Genomic DNA, 21,083 nt, shown 5'->3' on the forward strand with positions numbered 1-21,083 from the left:
CCAAACGGGGCCCTGTCTATCGTGCAATTTGGGTCTTTCTTTACTACTTAGTAACTAGCCAATTACAATGCTCCTGTTCTTCCGTCTTATAGGAAGGAGCTGTACCAGCCAATCTCGGATATACGTAGATGCCGGCACAAGTCCATTTTAGGTTGTCAGCTAAATATATGGTTAGTTAATCAAACTGACAACATATTTTAGCAATTTAGGTGTTTAGAAGATGCTCTTATGCAGAGTGACTGACTTGAGATCAGAGTAAGCTTGAACTTGTAAATATTCACCCAAGAAGAGTGCAGAAACAACTATATACTTGTTTGAACTTAAGTTTCCTGCCTTTCATCTGTCTGGTCAAATTATGGGTGTGTCCAAGATTACAAAATATCTTGGGCATATCATAACAGATACCTTAGAGGATGACGAGGACATGTTTAGACAGAGGAGAATGCTTTATGTACAAGCCAACATGTTGGTCCGTAAATTTCACCATTGTACTACGGATGTTAAGGTAAACCTCTTTAGAGCTTATTGCACCCCTCTCTACACAGCTCCACTGTGAGTACAAGAAGGAGAGCTTACGCAAACTGCAAGTAGCCTATAATGACTGTCTTCGTATCCTGTTAAAAAAACCAAGGAGCACTAGAGCCAGTGGGGCTTTTCTGTTCATTGGGAATACTTTCATGGCTCTGTTGAGGAACTTGACATTTAAATTCATGAGCAGGCTGGATCGCTCACTGAATGGACTCATTGGTCAGTTGACAGACCCAGGCCGTAGTTCTGTAAGGTACACTTCTACCATCAGAGGACACTGGTATAAGTGCCTCGCCTAGAGTGGTAACCTGTGGGGATGGGTAAATGTACTGTATTTTTATTTTATTTTATTTGTACTCTCGTATTTGTGATCCCTACTGTACTGTCTTACCTTGTGGGCCATGAGCCTGTAATAAAGTTCAATAATAAAGTTGAATATATAGTCCCTCAAAGAAAAATACCATGTAAACGAATGAACCCATAATCTGACTTGCTAGGTGGAAAAGAGCTTCCTTGGGTTAGGCAGAGGACTGAATCTTAGAGGACTTAGCGGTGGATAGTGAGCAGGAGAAGGCACATCAGAATGAACTTTATTGACACAATCCTCTTCTACGCCTTTTCTCTCAACATTGTGCAGGTGAAACGCCGTTCTATGCAGATTCCTTAGTGGGAACCTATGGGAAGATCATGGACTACAAGAACTCCCTTGAATTCCCAGATGACATGGAGATGAGTCGGGATGCCAAAAACCTTATCTGTGCCTTTCTGTCTGACAGGTGCGTACCTACTTACTTATATTAGTCCTCTTGCACTTCAGGGCGCGTAGAGCCAACCATAGCCACCAGGTCTCTCCATCTGGGTCTGTGGTTGAGCTTGTGCCAAAGTCACGTTACATGCTTTAAGGTCCTGGAATATTACATCCAGGCTGCGAGGCGAGATGCTGGGATCTGTTGGGTTAGCTCTCTTAAGGTCTGGTTAGCCTCGATACCCAGGCTTTCATTTCGTCTGCGCGAAAGATGAAAGCCTGGAAAAAGCCGTGGGCTGAACCAGTCTAAAAGTGGGAGTCAACCCTTCCGGGTGGGCGTCGCTCTAAATGATGTGACGTAGCGCTGCACTAGGGGGGAGAGGAGGGGCCGGGGGTGACGGACAGATCGATGAGATCCAATCAGGTTGCGCGCATTTCTGAGGCGCGACCCGCCCCTCTAGACCAGAAATGTCTCTGCTTAGGTCAGGCTAAGGTCTGGTTAGTGACATGCTACGGCACCAGGATGGCACTAATGAGCAGTTTCACAGCCCCTCAGCGTGCTGCAAGGTGGCAGTCCCACCAGCTGACTAGCCATCGCAGGGCATGGTGAAAATAAAACTGTTACAAACACAACCAGACAGGTGTGTACAGACAACTGAATATGTCAGACACAGCTGCCACTATGCGAGCTACATGCTTCCTCAAAGCTATTCGTTTTCAACTAAATGTTAAATGTTCTCAGTTCTTACGTTTTCAGTTCATACTTTTATTCAACTTTGAGAATTAAAGCAATGGCACTATGGCAGTGTCAAAGTAATAATTTCAGAGCCATGAGTCATATATCCTGCTGTGAACAAAAGCAAGGGCTCCCAACTCACTTTGTAATGCTCCAGGTAGATTTATTCACAATCACAGCAGACCCGTATTGGTCTTTCTCAAGTATGTACATACTTGAGAAAGACCAATACGGGTCGAAACGTTGTATGTCCTGCCTGCTGTGATTGTGAATAAATTAACCTGGAGCATTACAAAGTGAGTTGCGAGCCCTTGCTTTTGTTCATGATATCTGTTAGTTTAACAGTTTGGCTCAGCACCAAGACCGGGGGATGTGCGCTACTTATTCTCATATATCCTGTTGTCCAGGGTTTAAGTACTGAATGCTGTGGGTTTCCGATAAATTGTTCCACGATATGCATTGTTTTCTGTGATACAAGCCAAGTAGGTGAGCTGCCTCTCTGACACTCCTTGGACCGCAGAGAATGATTTTGAACGTAGCAACAGTGTGTGGAATGCTGAGGAGCCGGTTATCAGTTAGGCCACGGCCGTGGTCTTTATTAAAGTTAACCACTTTATTCGTATATATTTCATTGACCAGAGTCACAAGTCTATACTTGGTACCCTCCTTTTTGAGTGGTGTATACTGCTCCTCTAAATGGCTCTGTCTGTCTGTCTGTCTGTCTGTCTGTCTGTCTGTCTGTCTGTCTGTCTGTCTGTCTGTCTGTCTGTCTGTCTGTCTGTCTGTCTGTCTGTCTGTCTGTCCGTCCGTCCTCAAAATTATTGTAGTTTTGTTTGGTATTGGTGTTAGTACACGGTCAGTAGTAAAGTTGAGGGGATGAAGTAGCAGTAGTATTGGTGTTGGTACACTGTCAGTAGTAAAGTTGAGGGGATGAAGTAGCAGTAGTATTGGTGTTGGTACACTGTCAGTAGTAAAGTTGAGGGGATGAAGTATCAGTAGTATTGGTGTTGGTACACTGTCAGTAGTAAAGTTGAGGGGATGAAGTAGCAGTAGTATTGGTGTTGGTACACTGTCAGTAGTAAAGTTGAGGGGATGAAGTAGCAGTAGTATTGGTGTTGGTACACTGTCAGTAGTAAAGTTGAGGGGATGAAGTAGCAGTAGTATTGGTGTTGGTACACTGTCAGTAGTAAAGTTGAGGGGATGAAGTAGCAGTAGTATTGGTGTTAGTACACTGTCAGTAGTAAAGTTGAGGGGATGAAGTAGCAGTAGTATTGGTGTTAGTACACTGTCAGTAGTAAAGTTGAGGGGATGAAGTAGCAGTAGTATTGGTGTTGGTACACTGTCAGTAGTAAAGTTGAGGGGATGAAGTAGCAGTAGTATTGGTGTTGGTACACGGTCAGTAGTAAAGTTGAGGGAATGAAGTATCAGTAGTATTGGTGTTAGTACACTGTCAGTAGTAAAGTTGAGGGGATGAAGTATCAGTAGTATTGGTGTTAGTACACTGTCAGTAGTAAAGTTGAGAGGATGAAGTAGCAGTAGTATTGGTGTTGGTACACTGTCAGTAGTAAAGTTGAGGGGATGAAGTAGCAGTAGTATTGGTGTTGGTACACTGTCAGTAGTAAAGTTGACGGGGATGAAGTATCAGTAGTATTGGTGTTGGTACACTGTCAGTAGTAAAGTTGAGGGGATGAAGTATCAGTAGTATTGGTGTTGGTACACTGTCAGTAGTAAAGTTGAGGGGATGAAGTATCAGTAGTATTGGTGTTAGTACACTGTCAGTAGTAAAGTTGAGGGGATGAAGTAGCAGTAGTATTGGTGTTAGTACACTGTCAGTAGTAAAGTTGAGGGGATGAAGTATCAGTAGTATTGGTGTTGGTACACTGTCAGTAGTAAAGTTGAGGGGATGAAGTAGCAGTAGTATTGGTGTTGGTACACTGTCAGTAGTAAAGTTGAGGGGATGAAGTAGCAGTAGTATTGGTGTTGGTACACTGTCAGTAGTAAAGTTGAGGGGATGAAGTAGCAGTAGTATTGGTGTTGGTACACTGTCAGTAGTAAAGTTGAGGGGATGAAGTATCAGTAGTATTGGTGTTGGTACACTGTCAGTAGTAAAGTTGAGGGGATGAAGTAGCAGTAGTATTGGTGTTGGTACACTGTCAGTAGTAAAGTTGAGGGGTTATATTCAGGGTCAGTGGCCCGTCCCTCAGGTGGAGACCACTTCCTGTTGTCATTAGACGCTCCGCCCCCGTGGAGGGCTCAGTCAGACACAGGCCCTTTTTGCTTCTGCACAGAGCGGCCTTTCATTCTGCGTCACTCCGTTTATTTACACTCTTGCTCACCATTCTCTCACCGCGCAGACACACTCTCTCAAATGCAAACGTGCGTGCACGCACACCTTGCCCACTGCACACGCACACATAAGGTTTACCCACAACATCTGTTCCTAATGCCCAGGCTTTGATTTGTTTAAAATAAAATACGGGTCAGGGGGAGAGCATTTTCGGAACCTCTTAAGCCATGCTGCTTTGTATGACAAAATGTATAGCAAAAATAGACGATCTACAGTATGACAACACCTCATTGTGATGCATTGCTATCTTTGAATTTATTTATTCTTTCAAGAACTTGAAATATGTGATGAATGAAAAAGTTTGACAAATATGTCCCTTTTTTTTTTACTTTTTTTAATTAACCGGTTGTTAAATTATCGAACAATCAGACCAGAAGCAGGATAAAAAATATTCCCACTGGCGATAAAATGAATGACATGGTGCGATATCAATAGCAGAGGAATGGATTTCTCCCTCCATTCCCCCCCCCAGCAAATTGAACCTTGCTGACGCCCAGTCGCCCACTCTAGCTGCTATCCCTCGCTGACTCATCACTCATTCCAGAAGCCGCTGCATCTCTTCTCTGGGCCAGAACTCCAGCCCAGCCTCCCATGTGTTTCTGATTGCTCCCAGTTTGCCATGTTCTAACTTTATAAAAAAAAATAGAAATTACAGTACACTTTGTGCCATTTTCCATTTCTCCATCTCCCTGTTCTCTGTCACTCTCTCCGTTTGCTCTCCCATAATTCCGGGCAAGCCTGGAAGTCTGGCGTTGGTCTTATAGGTTCTGTTTTCTACAGGGCTGAAAAAACCTCTTCTGGCCTCCCCTCCCCTCCCCATACTCCGTCTCCCTCCCCTGCCTTCCTCTTCTTCCTCTTGGCTGGGTCTGGAATGTCCCACACGTGGCAGGCCCAAACTGCCGCACCCCTCCAGCTCTGTATGCAGTGGCAGAGCAGGAATAAGAGTGAAGAGAGAGAGAGTGTGTGTGTGTGTGTGTGTGTGTGTGTGTGTGTAAGAGAAGAGTGTGTGTAGTGAGAGAGTAGGAGGAGGAGGTAGGGAGGGGTAAAGTGCAAACCCCAGCAGCGGTTGTAGCTGCACAGTGTGAGTCTGTCGGTCAGCACTGTTGATGTGCTGTCCCATATACACTGGTCCCTGCTGCCTCCTTCACCTGCGCTCGTGCTCTTCTTCCACCTCTGTTCTCCTGGATCTGTATTATCTATTATCGCGCTGCCCCTTGCTACTCCCTGGCCAGAGGAGGAGGAGGAGGAGGCCCCGAGGCGTGTCCAGTGTCCAACCCGCGGTCATGTGGCTCTCCACACTGGTCAGCAGAGGGACTGTGGTCAGTGCCTAGTGGCCAGTCCGCAGACTGTGTTGTGTTGTGTGTGTGCGTGTGTGTGTGTGTGTATGTGACTGTGTGTGCACGTGCATGTGTGTGTGCGTGCGTGTGTGTGCGCACAGGGGGTAGGTGGGGGTAGAGTGGTGCTTTTGTGCTAGCGAGTTTCTCTGACCACTCCGTTCCGTTGCTATGTACAGGGAGGTGCGTCTGGGTCGCAGCGGCGTGGATGAGATCAAACGCCACCCCTTCTTCAAGAACGACCAGTGGACATTTGACAACATTCGAGAAAGTAAGTGTATGCGTTTAATGTGTAATATGTATGTAGGCAGAGCAGGAATAAGAGTGGAGAGAGAGAGAGTGTGTGTGTGTGTCATTCCTATTTTATTTTGTATTTATTTGAAGTTACGGTTGAGTTGGAAGTACGCCCACGTAGTTCTGAAAGTATTTTCACCTCGAAGCCCACTGTCGTCAGCATATATTTGATGCTTTTTATCATTTTGATCATTTACAGCGTCTCACGGCATGACTTATTATTATTATTATTATCTCCAGAGATGTTGCGCACGCAGTGTGCATATAGGCTGCGTATGCCATATGATCACCATATGTGTGCACTACATGATGTCATGATATAAAGTTAGATATTGTGCACAGCAGTAGCGCACATGACGCAACATCCCTGCACGATAACACGGCATCCACAAGTATATGTGTAATATCATATGTGTGATATGAGATACAGTAAATCTTTAGGTAAATGAACACCCTTTTTGGGCTGTGTAGGGAACTAAGATTAAGCTCATGACACAGACACCCAGGCATATACAGTAACAATTGTCAGTGTTAAATGAATTTTGTAACTCTGAGATAGTTATATAGTATACCACAGGAATATACAGGACACATTGTTTGTGAGGTTTAGTTTCAACTCCTCTGGCTTGTGCCAGTCAAGAGTGGCAGGTTGTATGTGGGTCAATGTTGCCATCCTATGTAATTCTATGGGTAGAACATGGCATTATGGGGCCCCCATCACCGACACCAGCCATACTAAACCTGCGTGATCTTTCTTTAAATATGCCAAGTTTGTTTTTAGTATGCCATGTTCCGGTTTTGTGGATGGCATCCATTCACCGTCTGGTGTATTTAATTATATTTTTGTATACTTTACTCTGCACTTTCTTACTCTTTTACTTATGGTACTTTATAATTGCACGCTGTGACCTGAATCCTTGCTGAGACTACCTTCTACAGAGGAAGATGTTGAGGAATAAAGGGTGGAATTCAAACAGGACCTCTGTCTCTGTGCATAGTCACACGCAGGATCCTTTCCTTGCACTTTCCTTGTCACTCCAGCATGATGTCTATACGATTGTCACATATTTCAGAAGGTCACCAATTTCACCTAGTGTGAGTGAGCAAGTGGCAGAGATTTGGGGTATTGGAATTTGGCAGTGCGTTTTAACAGCAGGCGAGCATCGGCCGACACGTCGCCTAATCGCCCAGTATCGGCCGAAAAGATGAATGATTTTTATCTTTCCGGGCGACGTTCCTCCGCCCACTTTTCGACTTATCGGCTGTTGGCCTGCTATCGGCGGTAGTCGCCGGGTCCCATAGACACATAATGCACTTCCGGAAAATTTGTCTGGCTGTCGCCCGCTGTTAAAACGTACTGCTAGTCTCCGAGTCTCTTCTCTCTCGCCCCTTCACCTGGCTCTGATTAAGACGACAGACATAACTTCTGATCAGTGCCTGGTGGTCTGGAACTCGAAACCACTACTGTGTCACGGCTGTACTTCTCAAAATTCTATTGCACACACACACACACACACACACACACACACACACACACACACACACTCACACTCACACTCACACTCACACTCCCTCCCAACTGTCTAGCTCCTTTGCCCCCAAAAGCTGAGCCCCATTCCCCCGTTCCCAAAAATAAAGCTCTGGGATGTAGGAGCGCATAGGAGCCAGTACTCTGGCCCGCATTGGAAGACGAGAGGGATGGATGGATGAATGAATGGGGTGCCCCCCCAGGGTCAGGCGGGGCAGGGTGTGCGGCCCGTGTGGGTCGGCCCTAATGAGAGGGACGCCCAAGATCGAGGGTTGCTCCCTCTCTCTCTCACTCTCACTGTGGCCACAGCTGCCTGTCATTAGCAACCCGCTATCGGAGAGCATGCTGGGAAGTCGTGCCACAAGGGCCTCCATGGAGCAGCCTGTCTCTCCCTGTCTCACCACATTTTGGCTTTTTTTCTCTTTCTTCCCCCGCCGTTTGTCTTTGGTTTTATTTGTTTCATTCCGGCGCATAATCTATCTCTCCGTCTTTGTCCCTCCTGTGTCTTTCATCCACCATCTTGTGAATTGCATTTGGTACAGTGAAGAGATATGATTTGAGACGAGCGTGATCAAACTTGTTTCAACTTTGACTCTGAATCGATCAGGTTGGATCCAGGATCCAAGATGGTTTCTCTCTTGTTTGCCAATACTGTGCTATAAATGGCTTATGAGCCAGTTCTCGTTTTTTTTTTCTCGGATTGGTTGTTTGACACATTGTTTGTCTGCCTGCTGTACAGGGCCTTTAAAAGAGTGTCTGCTCTGCAGAGGAGGGAGAAGGAACATACTCTGTGTGTGTTTAGGCTGTGCGTGTGAAAGGCGCTGTGTATGTAGGGCACAAAGCGGGTACTGTAGGTGGAAAGGAGTACTTTACGCCAACCTGCACAGAACAAATTTCTACCACCACTGCCCAAGTTGGCATAGCTTACATTCAGGAACACTGCTGAGGAATACATGTGTTTATTCAAGGTTCATAAAGTGTTTGTCAAAGAGGTGCTAATTGTTAACATCTCTTAATTGGCAGTGATTCGTTTTGGTCTTGACTTGTGTGGTTGATGTAATGCATCCTTTTTAACCAATATCTCTCTCTCTCTCTCTCTCTCTCTCTCTCTCTCTCTCTCTCTCTCTCTCTCTCTCTCTCTCTCTCTCTCTCTCTCTCTCTCTCTCTCTCTCACTCTCTCTCACACACAGCTGTGGCCCCAGTAGTTCCAGAACTGAAAAGTGACATAGACACCAGTAACTTTGATGATATCGAGGATGATAAAGGTGATCCTGAGAGATTTCCTCCGCCCAGAGCCTTCGTCGGCAACCAGCTCCCCTTTGTGGGTTTTACTTACTTCAAGGAGGACCAGTAAGTGTTTTGTTTCATTCTGTATCGCGTGCTGCTAGTATTTTGTTTTTTGTTTGTGCTGTGCTCTGCTCATGCCTTGTTTGTCACAGCTTTCAAACCATAATTGCTAGTCTTGCATATTTTCTGTTCCTTATTTAGAACAAGTGTTACATTTGTTATCGTATCTTTTATAGACATTTTGTCTTCAGCAAAACCATAGTTTGCGTGTACGGCGCCATTTGTAAGAACCTCTGTGCTCTCAGGAAATGGGCTTAAGGTCATCGCCATACCTAAAGCCTCAAAGAGTTAATACGACATCACGCCCCCTAACCTTAACACTGCCTTAAAGCAGCCAGACACTGTATGCCTGTCCCCACTCCACACTGCTGCCTTGTTCCAGCACCTCATGTAGTTTTGGCCTCTCTACCAGACTGGCGCCTCGTTCATGGCCATCTGTGAGTAAAATGGAGAACAAAGCCCACACTAAAGCATTGATGCTCTCTCTTACAGTGGCATAGACTGTACCATAGATATCAGTGTATGATAGTAGTGGTGTCTCAGATGAGGTTTCCACATTGTGATTGAAACGTTTGTCGTGCTTTTGTGTCCTTCAGTCGGTCCATGCCATATTAGGCCCCGGAGTTGTGGCAGCTCCTGAATATTTTGCGCTGTGCCAATAGTTCATGTGAGACCGTTATAATGGCTACCAACATCGGAAAGGCCATCTGTTTTATTGGTTTTATTCTTTTAATTGTTTCTTTCTAATAAAGTTGTCCTTTTCTCTTGTTCCCCCCCCCCCCCTGGCCCCAACACATGTAAAGCGTCTTTGAGTATCACGAAAAGTGCTATATAAATCCCAGATATTATTATTATTATTGTTTGTGAAACAGAATACCTTTTCTGAAAATAATTACTGCAGCAATTTGACCAGTTTTATATCTGTTAAAGCACAAGGAATCAATCACTATCTGCTAGTTCACAGAATATGCATACAGTTTAGAGTTTTGTGAAAAAAATAGCAAATGGTATCAGCTCCCTTTTTGGAGAATTATCAAAACTATGTTGTCCTCTTCTGACAAGTCTAGACTGGGTTTCTTTTGTCATATTTTTGTGGTGTTTCGTTGAGGTAAAACATTGCCCTGTCATTCTTTGGCTGACATAGATTGTAGTTTCATCAATCATCGCACAGTGTGACAGTAGACTGAATTTGACTTAGTATTGACTTAGCCCATTTTGGGCGGGAACCCCTTTTGGTGTTAGCATTATGTTATGCTTTAGCTATTGAAAAATAGCAGATCTACAAGATCATAGCGCGCCACCGCGTGGCGCTACGAGCTTGTAGGTCGATTTTTTGAATCTGATCTCAGGTCAAAATGGGTTAATGTGGGGTGCCAGTGGCTCAGGAGGTAGAGCGGCTGTCTGGGAAATGGAAGCGTCCCAGTTTGATCCCGGCCGCCCCCCCTGAGTTAGTGTTGAAGTGTCCTTAAGCAAGATACAGAACAACCTGAGCAGGTTGGTTCCTCCGCATGGGTGAATGTAAAGCACCTGGGATAAAGGCGCTATATACATTTTGTATGACATGGTGGATAATCATGATTTTACCATTGCACAGTGTGACATAATGAAAGTTTAAGAATAAGACATTTTGTCTTCATCATGTAGTTTCATCAGCTACTTTTAAAACAAAAAATAAAATGTCTGGTAATCACCAAACAACATTTGACATTTTATCTCATGGTCTCTTCATGTATGCAAATAATCTTGCTTTTATTTTGACAAGCAAACATTTGACAAAAACATGTTTTTATTTGTGAGCTGTCAAAGGGACTGCTGAGGGACTATTTTATGTTTAACACTGTACATGGTCTCTTACAAATTAAATAGCTAAATATTCCCAATGAAGACCTTATGGTATTGGGTAGATACCCAGATTTAATTCTTAAATCAAGAGGATTTTGTTGTGTGTCCTTGGTCAGTGAATGGGCATGGACCTGGTTAGTAGGGAGAGAGACATTAGCATAAATTGTGAAAATCATGCTCGGGTAAAGTTGGTCTCATACCCACTTCTCTAATTCTCCTTTTCCTCTCAGGCTGCTGAGTGTAAATAAAAGCAAGGATTCTGAAGACGCTGTGGATAGCTCAGAAGAAAAAGAATATTGCTCAGACAGTAAGAGAGAGGTAAGGTATTCCTGGCATGTTATAGGTTTGGAGGCACACTGTACAGTACTAAAGATGATGATTGATTTTCCCCCCACCGTACCGCTCCTCAAGCCGTGGGCATACGCTGCAAAATTCAGGACAAATGTTCTCAAATTGCATGGTATTGCCATTTAACATGAGGTTGACAGGTGGTCCAGGGACCACCAGTGGTCCTTGAGGGGGCTACAGGTGGTCCCCAGCTAAATGATGGAGAGTTGGTAACCAAATGGACCTTTTTATAAATGGTAAATGGTGCATTTATATAGCGCTTTTATCCAAGGCGCTTTACATAGATTGTGCATTACATTCACCCATTCACACACACATTGCGGCGGAAGCCATGCAAGGTACCAACCAGCACATCGGGAGCAATTTGGGGTTCAGTGTCTTGCCCAAGGACACTTCGACATGTAGACAGGAGGAGCCGGGATTCGAACCGCCGACCCATGGATCATTGGACGACCGTCACCTGCTCTACCTCTTGAGCCACAGTCGCCCATTTTATTTTGCCCACAGTCGCCCATTTTATTAGATCTTTAACTCTTGAGAGCGTGAAATGAAACTAAATGGACCCTGACGAGTCCATTTGATAGCATTTTACGTTCTCAAGAGTTAAATCATTGTTAAACACCTGTATTAGGAAGTACACACAAATCATTCTTTTTTTTTTTTTTTTTTTTTTTTTTTTTTTTTTGCGGCTTACGCCTTTATTGATTTTTTAAGGGATAGAAAGTAGGCTGACAGGAAACGGGAGAGAGATGGGGGATGACATGCGGTAAAGGCCGTGTCGGGTCCGGGAGTCGAACCCGCGGCACACCGCGACTGGATCACCAGTCCGGTGCCCAGACCGTTACGCTACGGCCTGGGCCCACAAATCATTCTTATTCTGATCGTTTCCCTGTTATTTTCCCTGTTGTCTCCCCTATGGGACCACATCATTACAGCATGGAATTGTGGACAAAATCAACTTCATCAAAACTTTCTTTAGTTTTGGATCTGAGAGGCTAAATTTCATCAAATGGTGGTCCGTGGCTCAAATGACAACTAAATAATGGGCTTTGATACGAAAACCACTGGTATAGAGAATAGATTGACCATGCCGTGATAACGAGGTTTGTTCTCTGTGTCATTAACCGATGATGCAGTGATAATGATGTTTTCTGATGATGATGATGATGAGGATGATGATGCATTGATAGTATACTGAGGTTTGCTCTGTGTATGTATTAGCTGCAGGAGAAGCAACGGCAGTTGGAGGATCAGCTCAACCATGAGATGCAGGCCAAACATGACCTGGAGCAGAAGAACAAGTATGAGTGTTGTTGACACCTTTTTTGAGTGCTAGCCACTCCTATAACAGCTATGTGTGTCCCTGGCTGGGTCCGAGCACGGAAATAGCGTTATAGTGTTTGTTCACCACCAAGTGTCACTGTTGCGCAGCCTAAGACACACACACACAGACACACACACACACACACACACACACACACACACACACACACACACACAAGCACACACACAGGCCAGGGAGGCCAGTACAGTACAGTACAGTACCACTCACTTCAGATGGGTCTGATTCTCACTGTCAATACCACTTCTGAGACACAAGCTTGAATAGTCTAAAAACACAAGTATAAGGGCACGGTCACTCTACAGTATACTTCTACTCTACCTATGAGGGTGCATTCTGCCAATGTATTCCAATGGGAATGGAGTGGGTTTTTTTCTTCTGCAGAAATCTGCAAATGGCAGCAAAGCGCTCCATTCCCATTTCACATTTCCTTTCAAATTTATTTATTTCATTTCAGTTATGGTTTCACGATACGATACAACTTTATTGTCAGCTTGCGCTGAAATTTGTTTTGAGTCCATGACGTCACCGTTCAAGATACAGACAAGACATACACAATACATTACAAAAGATACATTACAGGACGCTAATCACAGAAGCAGACGGGAACAAGAACAATAGAACATATCCTCTTGGTTTACCGATTTTGGTTTAAAAGCAGAACAGACTGGTGTACAAAAGAGTTCTTTAGCCGTTTTTTTGTTATATTTAGGGACTCTAAACCGCCTCATGGAGGGCAACAGTTGATATTCATCATCTAAGCATGCTCTTGTTCTGGGCTTTACATGATTATATTCATTTTACTTTGTACTTTTTTACATATTCCATAACGGAAAAGAAAAGGAGCAGGAAGAAGATGAATCTCATTGATAACTGCCCCTGTCTATCCATTGAAATGCATTGGCAGAATCCGTCCCTCATGGGTCAAATAAAAGTTCAGTATGACCGTGCCCTTAGTATGTTTTGTCGTTTTGATATAGAATCGAATCAAAACTGAATTGAATATAATCACATCAAATTGTATAATCACGTGAATGTCTCTGGTTTTGTCTTTGCTCTTTGTCAACAGAAATTCCACCAGCCGTTTAGAGAAGTTGGTAGAAGAATTAGAAGATGAGGTACAGTAAAGGATTGGATGAACGGACCGATGGATCGATATTAATGAACGATTCCTTAGGCCCTACATTAAGTTGTATTTATCCTACAGTCACCAGGGCTGGTGACTGTAGGATAAACTGTGCAAATGCAAACAGTGGATACTGTAGACGGAAAGTTCTTAATTTAGCTTTTGTTAATTGTTCTTAACCCATTCTGACCGGGCACCCATTTTGGTGTTGGCATTATGTTATGCTTTAGCTATTGAAAAACAGCAGATCTACAAGCTCGTATCGCGCCACCGAGTGGCGCGATACGAGCTTGTAGGTCTGCTATTTTTGAAAAATCGAAGAACGACTGACATAGAAACATAGCTTTTTCAGAAAACTGTCAGGATGTAGAAGATGTTTATAGAATCTGATCTCAGGTCAGGTCAATTATGTCTAATTCATAATTTGTTGTACGATGCTGTTGTGTAGTGAAAATAGCCGATGCAACAACCTGTATAAAGCTTGTAAATCTGCTAATAATTTGCTTTTTTGAAAATGTTTTAAAAACTTTGCTCCTAATGAGATGCCCAGAATAGTGATGCCAGGTTGCAGGTGGTTAATTTGAGCTGTCTCTGTGTGCCCAGATGAGCAGCAGACAGCGTGTGGAGTCTTCTCTGAGACAGATGGAGAGAGAGAGAGCTCTGTTGCAGCACCAGAATGCAGAGAACCTGCGAAAGGTGGAGATTGAGACGGACAGGAAACGCACTCTGGAGAATGAATGTGAGGAACTCATCATTTTGCGGTCTCTTTTGTTCCAGTAACTTGACGTGACGTAACTTAAATAAAATTCTGTAACAATTTATCCTTATGGGTGAACATATGAGTTCATGAAGCTAGCTTCCATATTATAGGGAACATTCAGCAAAAATAAAAGATTTACAAGCTCACAACGCGCCACAGTGCTTGTGAGGTTGTAGATCTGGTATTTCTGGCAAATATATTTAGTGTAGAGGGGCCCTAGTATAGACCCCTGGGGGTCTCCTACCTATTTTCACCTTAGAGTATATATGAATAGAGACGGCACCGGATTTCTCCTCCCATCCTCCTTCCGAGTAGGAACAGAGTGCATTCTGGGATGGATTGGACCCAAACACATGAACGCACTGCCGTTGACTATCATTGCACGCGTTCACGCGCGTTCACGTATGAAACAGCGTTCACGTGTCATCATGAACGTGTGCAATGATGGTCAACGGACCAACACGTTCATGTGTTTGGGTCCAAACTGCAATACCTTCATTCGGCCACTATGTCCATTTCGCCTCAGGGTTTCCTCCGGGTGCCGTCTCTATTCATATATACTCTAAGGTTTTCACCCCATGAAGGAAAATGGCGTATTCGACCACGCACCGAAATACCCGTATGTGTTTCTCAAAGAATAATGAGAAACCAACTGTTGTTCCTGATCATTCCCAATCCCCATTAGTGAACAACCTAAGGGACCAGCTAGAGGAACTAAAGAGGAGGAACCAGAACTCCCATATATCCAATGAGAGGAACATACACCTGCAGAGACAGGTGAGGAGCACAGCTGTTACCTTGAGTCTACATACTGTATAATATAGTGCATGGGATTTACCTACCATTCCTGTCCATTTGTTTCATAATACAGCAGTAGACAAATTGAAAAACTGAGAAAGTTAAAACATGATTTGGAAGATTTGCTTAAAATAAAAAATACCACATTTCTACAGTATAGTGTTTTGGACGTTTCATAGAAGACCATTAAATATTTGATAGGTAAAAAAAAACCAATACTGGCTGGTAAATTGAACAGGGGTGCCTGTGTAGTACTATATGTACTACACATAGTATATAAATTCCATGTGGATCTCACATGGGAATGGCGTGGCTGTGTGGATCTCGGATTTGGTTGTCGGCCTAGCATGCACACACACACACACACACACACACACACACACACACACACACACACACACACACACATTGTGCTACATCATGTGATTGAACAGTCATGTCATTTCATAAGCAAGAAATGCTGTTTTGCTCATCTCTAGCTGGAGGAGGCAAGCGCTCTGCTTCAGGCTGAGCAGGAAGCTGCAGGGCGACTCAGGAAGAGCCAGTCGGAGGCTCAGAGGCAGGCTCAGGGCCTGGAGGTCAGCCTCAGGGAACTGCAGGACAAATGCAGTCAACTGGAAAGTGCCAAGATGGAGCTGGAGAAGCAGCTTATGGGCCTGCAGGCAGAGCTGGAGTCTGAGAGACATGACCGTAGCCTGGGGACCGAGACCATCACTGACCTGCAGGGTGAGACATCGCAGACCGTTTACACTGGGAATAGAGCATCGCAGTCCCGCCCGCCCCCCCTCGAGAGACCCGGAAAAGAATTCCCAGTTCATTTTCCCCATAGACTTTTCAAAAAGTATTTATTTAAAGACATTTACGCCGTTGACGAAGCCAACTCGAGTTGTGACAAATCATGACAATAAACGCATTGTTTTGGGCTGATCGAATAATTAGAAAGAAGGAAAAGAAAGGCAGGATACAACACTTTTTGTTTTGTTTTTCTTCTTACAAATTATTTGATCAGCCCAAAACATTCTTTATTATTTATTATTGTTTATTGTCATGATTTGTCACAACTCGAGTTGGCTTTGTCCGCGGAGTAAACGTCTTTAAATAAATACTTTTTGAAAAGTCTATGAGGAAAATGAACTTGACATTTTTTTCCGGGTCTCACGTCGTCATGAAAGGGGGCGTGACTGCGACGCTCTATAGAGATGGCATCCCAGGTGTCCTTAACGAGGTCGAACCACTCCAAAGAGAATCGTGATAAGCCTTTTAGATGGGGGGCCTTGAGCCATTGATAAAATACAGCTCGATTTTAATGGTACTGATTCAAGGTTCAAGGTTCTTTCTTATTTGTTTCCCGAGGAAGAAATTTGTCTTAGACAAGGGGCCCCGCAGGCAAGCGTAGCCCTTATGCCCATGTCGCCGCAGAGCAGCGCCAAAAAATACATCTTTCTACTTTCTAGCAACATCAAAGAAAAAGAAAGCAGAAGAGAGAGACAAAGAAGAGGTGGGGTGTTAGGGGCAGACTATGGGGATTAGTAATGTGTAGTGAGGTCTGTGTGCAGATAAGGACTTGAAAGGGAATGCAAATTATCAGGTTATTAAGTCAAGAAAAAGTAGCTAGTTGTTAAAATATTCGGTGCATATTAATTCCAGGGGTATGCTCAGCAGAAACCTTACATGACTGAAAGACCTTACCACCATGGTTAAAATGATTTATTTATTTATTTAATGGTATATTATGTTCCATGCTATTGTGCGTGAAATAGACCATCAAATACACCAATTATTGCATCCAGTAGACATTGGTTTCCATTCCTTGTTATAACTGTAGTTAATTAAAACTGCTTTGGACGTGAAAAATAGGACTTAATAGGCCAGCTGTGGCGACGCTGCTGGAGTATACTACTGTACAGTATGTGCAAATGGTCGCAGGGAAAAAAAATGAATTACACAGAAATTGGACCTCAGAGCTGGACCCAGATTTAGATGTAGATTGTTGACTGGGGAAAGAGCTGATCATTGATGGAAACATCTGTTCAAAGGGCTTAGTCTGGCCCTGACTAAAGCCAGAGGTTTATAAAAGCCAAACCTAGACCAGAGCCAGTACCTCTTGTGAGACCCTTTTGTTCAAGAACTTGAGAATACTTGGTCCTTGCAAACTTGCAAAGTAGGCCTTTCACTAAGAGGGGACATAATATATAAAAACAAGGCATTTCCCTAAGAGGGGACATTATTGTAACAAAAGTGCTGCCTGTTTGCACTGATGATGTCTCTTTTTTTCTTTCTTTCTTTTTTCCCCTCCCTGTCAAATTTGGGTGGAGTTTGTGCTAGGGAAAGTGTGTGTTGGTTTGGCACATTAGAAGGCAACAGTTGTGCAGGGGATGGTGCAATGCCTCACCTAATGTATGATGATCGCATGCATTTTAAAATGCAACACATTTTCCTATTTCTGCATTTCCAAAAGGACCAATTCAAGGCAGAATGACACATCCCAGCCAGCAACATCAACACCACATGTCCATTACATGCCTTTAAGCCTTTTCGTTCTCACTCGCTCTTCCCTGTTCACTCAACCCCGTCTCTCTTGTCTACAGGACGCATCTCAGGTCTGGAAGAGGAGGTGAAGGATGTGAAGACCTCTCTCTCCAAGGCCCAGGCTGAGAAGAAGCAGCTACAAAAGAGACTTACTGACCTTGACCGGGTAAGATTGTTTAACGAGATTCAATTCAATATCCGCAGCCACTGCTCCCCTGGAGTTACAAAAGCCATTGTTTAAGCACACGTAGAGACTTAATTATCGACTCTCTCCACCCAGGTTTAACATAATTCATGATTCAAATATGCATGGTATCCTGAAGTATGATTCCATATTCTATATATATGGTACAAGGTTAGCTTGAAAACTAAATTAAGAAAATAAATATAAATAATGCAACAAATGTGCTACTAGTTTAGTGTGCCAACATTCCAAGAAGCTAAAGAATATCATTTACATTAACCAGAATTTGGTGTTGTCGATGCCATTGGAAGATACATGTTTGAGCTATGCACTGTCCACATGTGAGACAGACATAGAGCAAATAGACAACATTAAGTTGCATCCTATAGCAACCAATACATTGAGATAAGCATATAAAAAGAAATGTTCCACTAAAGATACTTCTAATAACATTCTAATAACCTAGTAGATACTACACTACTCAATTAATATTGAGACAGTCATTCAGATTCCTGCCCAGTTCCACAGACAGACACTCTTTTTTGTAACATTCTAACGTAATGATGATAGATTGACTGTATTATCGACAGTTAAGGAAATTTGCCTTAGTACCACACAATAAATTCACAATAGCACAAGTGAGATACAAATCATGCCATAGTGCAATCATGTGTAATTGGTCATATTCACATCATGGTTCTTAAATCCCAGACCATCAAGTGAGCGTGTTGGTCCTGTTGCTTCCACAGGAGAAGAGTAACCAGGAGATCGACCTGACCTTCAAGCTGAAGACCCTGCAGCAGAGTCTGGAACAGGAGGAGGCAGAACACAGGGCCACCAAAGCCAAGCTAGCTGATGAAAACAAGATCTACCAGTCCATTGAGGAGGCCAAGTCCGGAGCCTTGAAAGGTGACTATGAGGGAGGGGGAAGAGATGTAAGATGTAATTAAACTGAACGGCACTGGCCACTGCAATTCTTAAAAAAGCATTTGACACACACTGTAAAGTGTACTGTGTGACAGACTGACAGTACACTACACTGATGTTGATACTTTTTCAGCATAGATCCTTAATTTAAAAAGTATGTTTTTTTTAATCCTATCCAGTGTTATTATTGTTGTCGCTGTAAGCACAGTCTTGCGGACCTCACCACCTCTCAGTAAAGACAAATAAACCTTCTTGAATCTTGATTATTCTAGATTAGGCTGGCTGGATGGCAGAGCGGTGCCACACCTCAATGCAATTTTATACTTATTAATATATCTAGACTTTATTTAGATTAATGTGTGCGAATTGTCAAGTAACTGTGACAATGTACAGTCACAGTCCCTACAATCAGCTTGATGTTGACGCCCTGTTTCACACTCGCATGAAGTTACACCCATTAATTCCCACGCATTCATTCCCCTGGATCAGTTTGGGGGTTATATGCCTTGCTCAAGGGCAATATTGCACGAATCAGAGCCTATTTGTCATTGGACGATGCAAAAACGCTAATCCACGCCTTTGTTTTTTCTCGGCTTGATTACTGCAATGCACTTTTTTCTGGACTGCCTAAGAAAACAACTGACAGATTACAACTTGTCCAAAATGCAGCAGCCAGAGTTTTAACTAGAACTAAGATGAGAGAACATATTACTCCAGTTTTGGCCTCACTGCACTGGCTTCCGGTTGTTTTTAGGATTGATTTTAAAATTATTTTACTTGTGTATAAAGCTCTCAATGGACTCTCAAATATGTCCCAAAGTTACCAAACCGCCCCCTAAGGTCTTCCACTGCTGGCCTGCTCGCTTTGCCAAAACATATGGCAACAAAAAATTACGGGGAAGCAGCTTTTTGCTTCTACGGGCCGACGGCATGGAACAAACTCCTACTGTACCTTCGACAGGCAGCCTCTGTAGACATTTTTAAAGCACAGCTCAAGACCCACTTCTACACTCTTGCTTTTAATTTATCTTTTATTTGTTCTTATTCATGTCCTCACTGTATTGCATTACTGCTTGTTTTTTAATGTTTATGCCTTGCTTTTCTTTAATTTTTTCTCCATTGCTCTGTAAAGCACTTTGAGCTGCATTTCATGTCATGAAAGGTGCTATACAAATAAAGTTTTATTATTATTATTAACTGTATTATTGAGGCAGGGGTGAGTGTTGCTCATTCAACATGTAATTTTCCGTGCCAGTCTGGGGAATTTAACTGGGAACCTTCTGGCCACAAGCCACTGTTTAGGTTTCGAAATATATATTGGTGTTTTGTCACTTTCCACATGTCTTTTGTAGCACTTTGGTTACATTGTCTACAGTCAAACGATACTGCTACTGATGCGGTACAGTTGCCTTGAGTGATTATCAGATATGTTTGCATGCCAGGCCAGTACCCTTTTTAACCCATTTTGGGCGGGAACCCCTTTTGGTGTTTCAAGCATTCTGTTATACTTTAGCAAAAAATAGAAGATCTACAAGTCAGGCTAAATAGGTAATGTACCCAACCTGAGCCTGCCGAGCCATATAGAGTTTTTTTTAACCCATTCTGACCTGAGATCAGATTCCAAAAATGTCTGTTTGAAAATGACAGTTTTCTGAAAAAGCTATGTTTCTATGTCAGTCGTTCTTCGATTTTTCAAAAATGGCAGACCTACAAGCTCGTATCGCGCCACTCGGTGGCGCGATATGAGCTTGTAGATCTGCTATTTTTCAATAGATAAAGCATAACATGATGCTGACACCAAAATGGGTGCCCGGTCAGAATGGGTTAAAGTAATCTGTAAAATCTATAAATCAATCCTAAAACTAACTTCCTAAACTATTTGACCTTAATTGCAGTACGTTAGGCAAAAAGAATGCTTTTTGTATTGTCAGATCAAACCCTAGTATCCAGGACAATTGAGCTAATCTGTATCATTAGTCGCCTCATGCTTCTGTTTCTTTATCTTGTGCGTGTTCCAGAGGTGGAGCGTAGCCTTCAGGAGGAGCGCAACTCCAAGCTGCAGGTGGAGAGCGAGCTGCTGCAGCTACAGAAAGACCACTCCTTGCTGGACTGTGACTACAAGCAGTCCCAGGAAAAGCTGGATAAGCTGAAGGAAAACAAGGACATGCTCTCTGATGAGGTGTGTGCGTGTGCGTGCGCGCTGCAGCAGACATTTTGCATTGAGACTTCTCCCGTGCTCTTGGTTAAGGGACTTTCTTGCCCTGAATCTAAATATCTCTCGGGCAACATTTACTCCGAGGCTGTGTACTGTTTCTTAGGTTTGTTTTTCTTGACCACAAACATTGTGCAGTACTTAGTTCAGACTAGT

The 21,083-nt window shown here is 43.4% G+C and overlaps 1 protein-coding gene across 5 annotated transcripts in view; it reads left to right on the forward strand.

The window, feature by feature from the left end:
- LOC310877179 (rho-associated protein kinase 2-like) overlaps positions 1-21,083 on the forward strand; it is a 50,500-nt gene that overhangs the window by 13,334 nt on the left and 16,083 nt on the right. For all 5 annotated transcript variants that reach the window (XM_083790931.1, XM_083790930.1, XM_083790929.1 and 2 more), the window contains exons 7-18: positions 1,166-1,304; positions 5,870-5,961; positions 8,703-8,862; positions 10,932-11,019; positions 12,271-12,350; positions 13,461-13,509; positions 14,121-14,256; positions 14,963-15,054; positions 15,555-15,801; positions 17,664-17,770; positions 18,538-18,697; positions 20,734-20,894. In XM_083790931.1, coding sequence (XP_083647057.1) covers positions 1,166-1,304; positions 5,870-5,961; positions 8,703-8,862; positions 10,932-11,019; positions 12,271-12,350; positions 13,461-13,509; positions 14,121-14,256; positions 14,963-15,054; positions 15,555-15,801; positions 17,664-17,770; positions 18,538-18,697; positions 20,734-20,894 — 1,511 coding nt within the window. The remainder of the gene's footprint in view (positions 1-1,165; positions 1,305-5,869; positions 5,962-8,702; positions 8,863-10,931; positions 11,020-12,270; positions 12,351-13,460; positions 13,510-14,120; positions 14,257-14,962; positions 15,055-15,554; positions 15,802-17,663; positions 17,771-18,537; positions 18,698-20,733; positions 20,895-21,083) is intronic.

The sequence above is a fragment of the Protomyctophum parallelum genome, assembly GCF_964188405.1.
Source record: "Protomyctophum parallelum genome assembly, chromosome: 19".
In the NCBI taxonomy this organism is placed as follows: domain Eukaryota; kingdom Metazoa; phylum Chordata; class Actinopteri; order Myctophiformes; family Myctophidae; genus Protomyctophum; species Protomyctophum parallelum.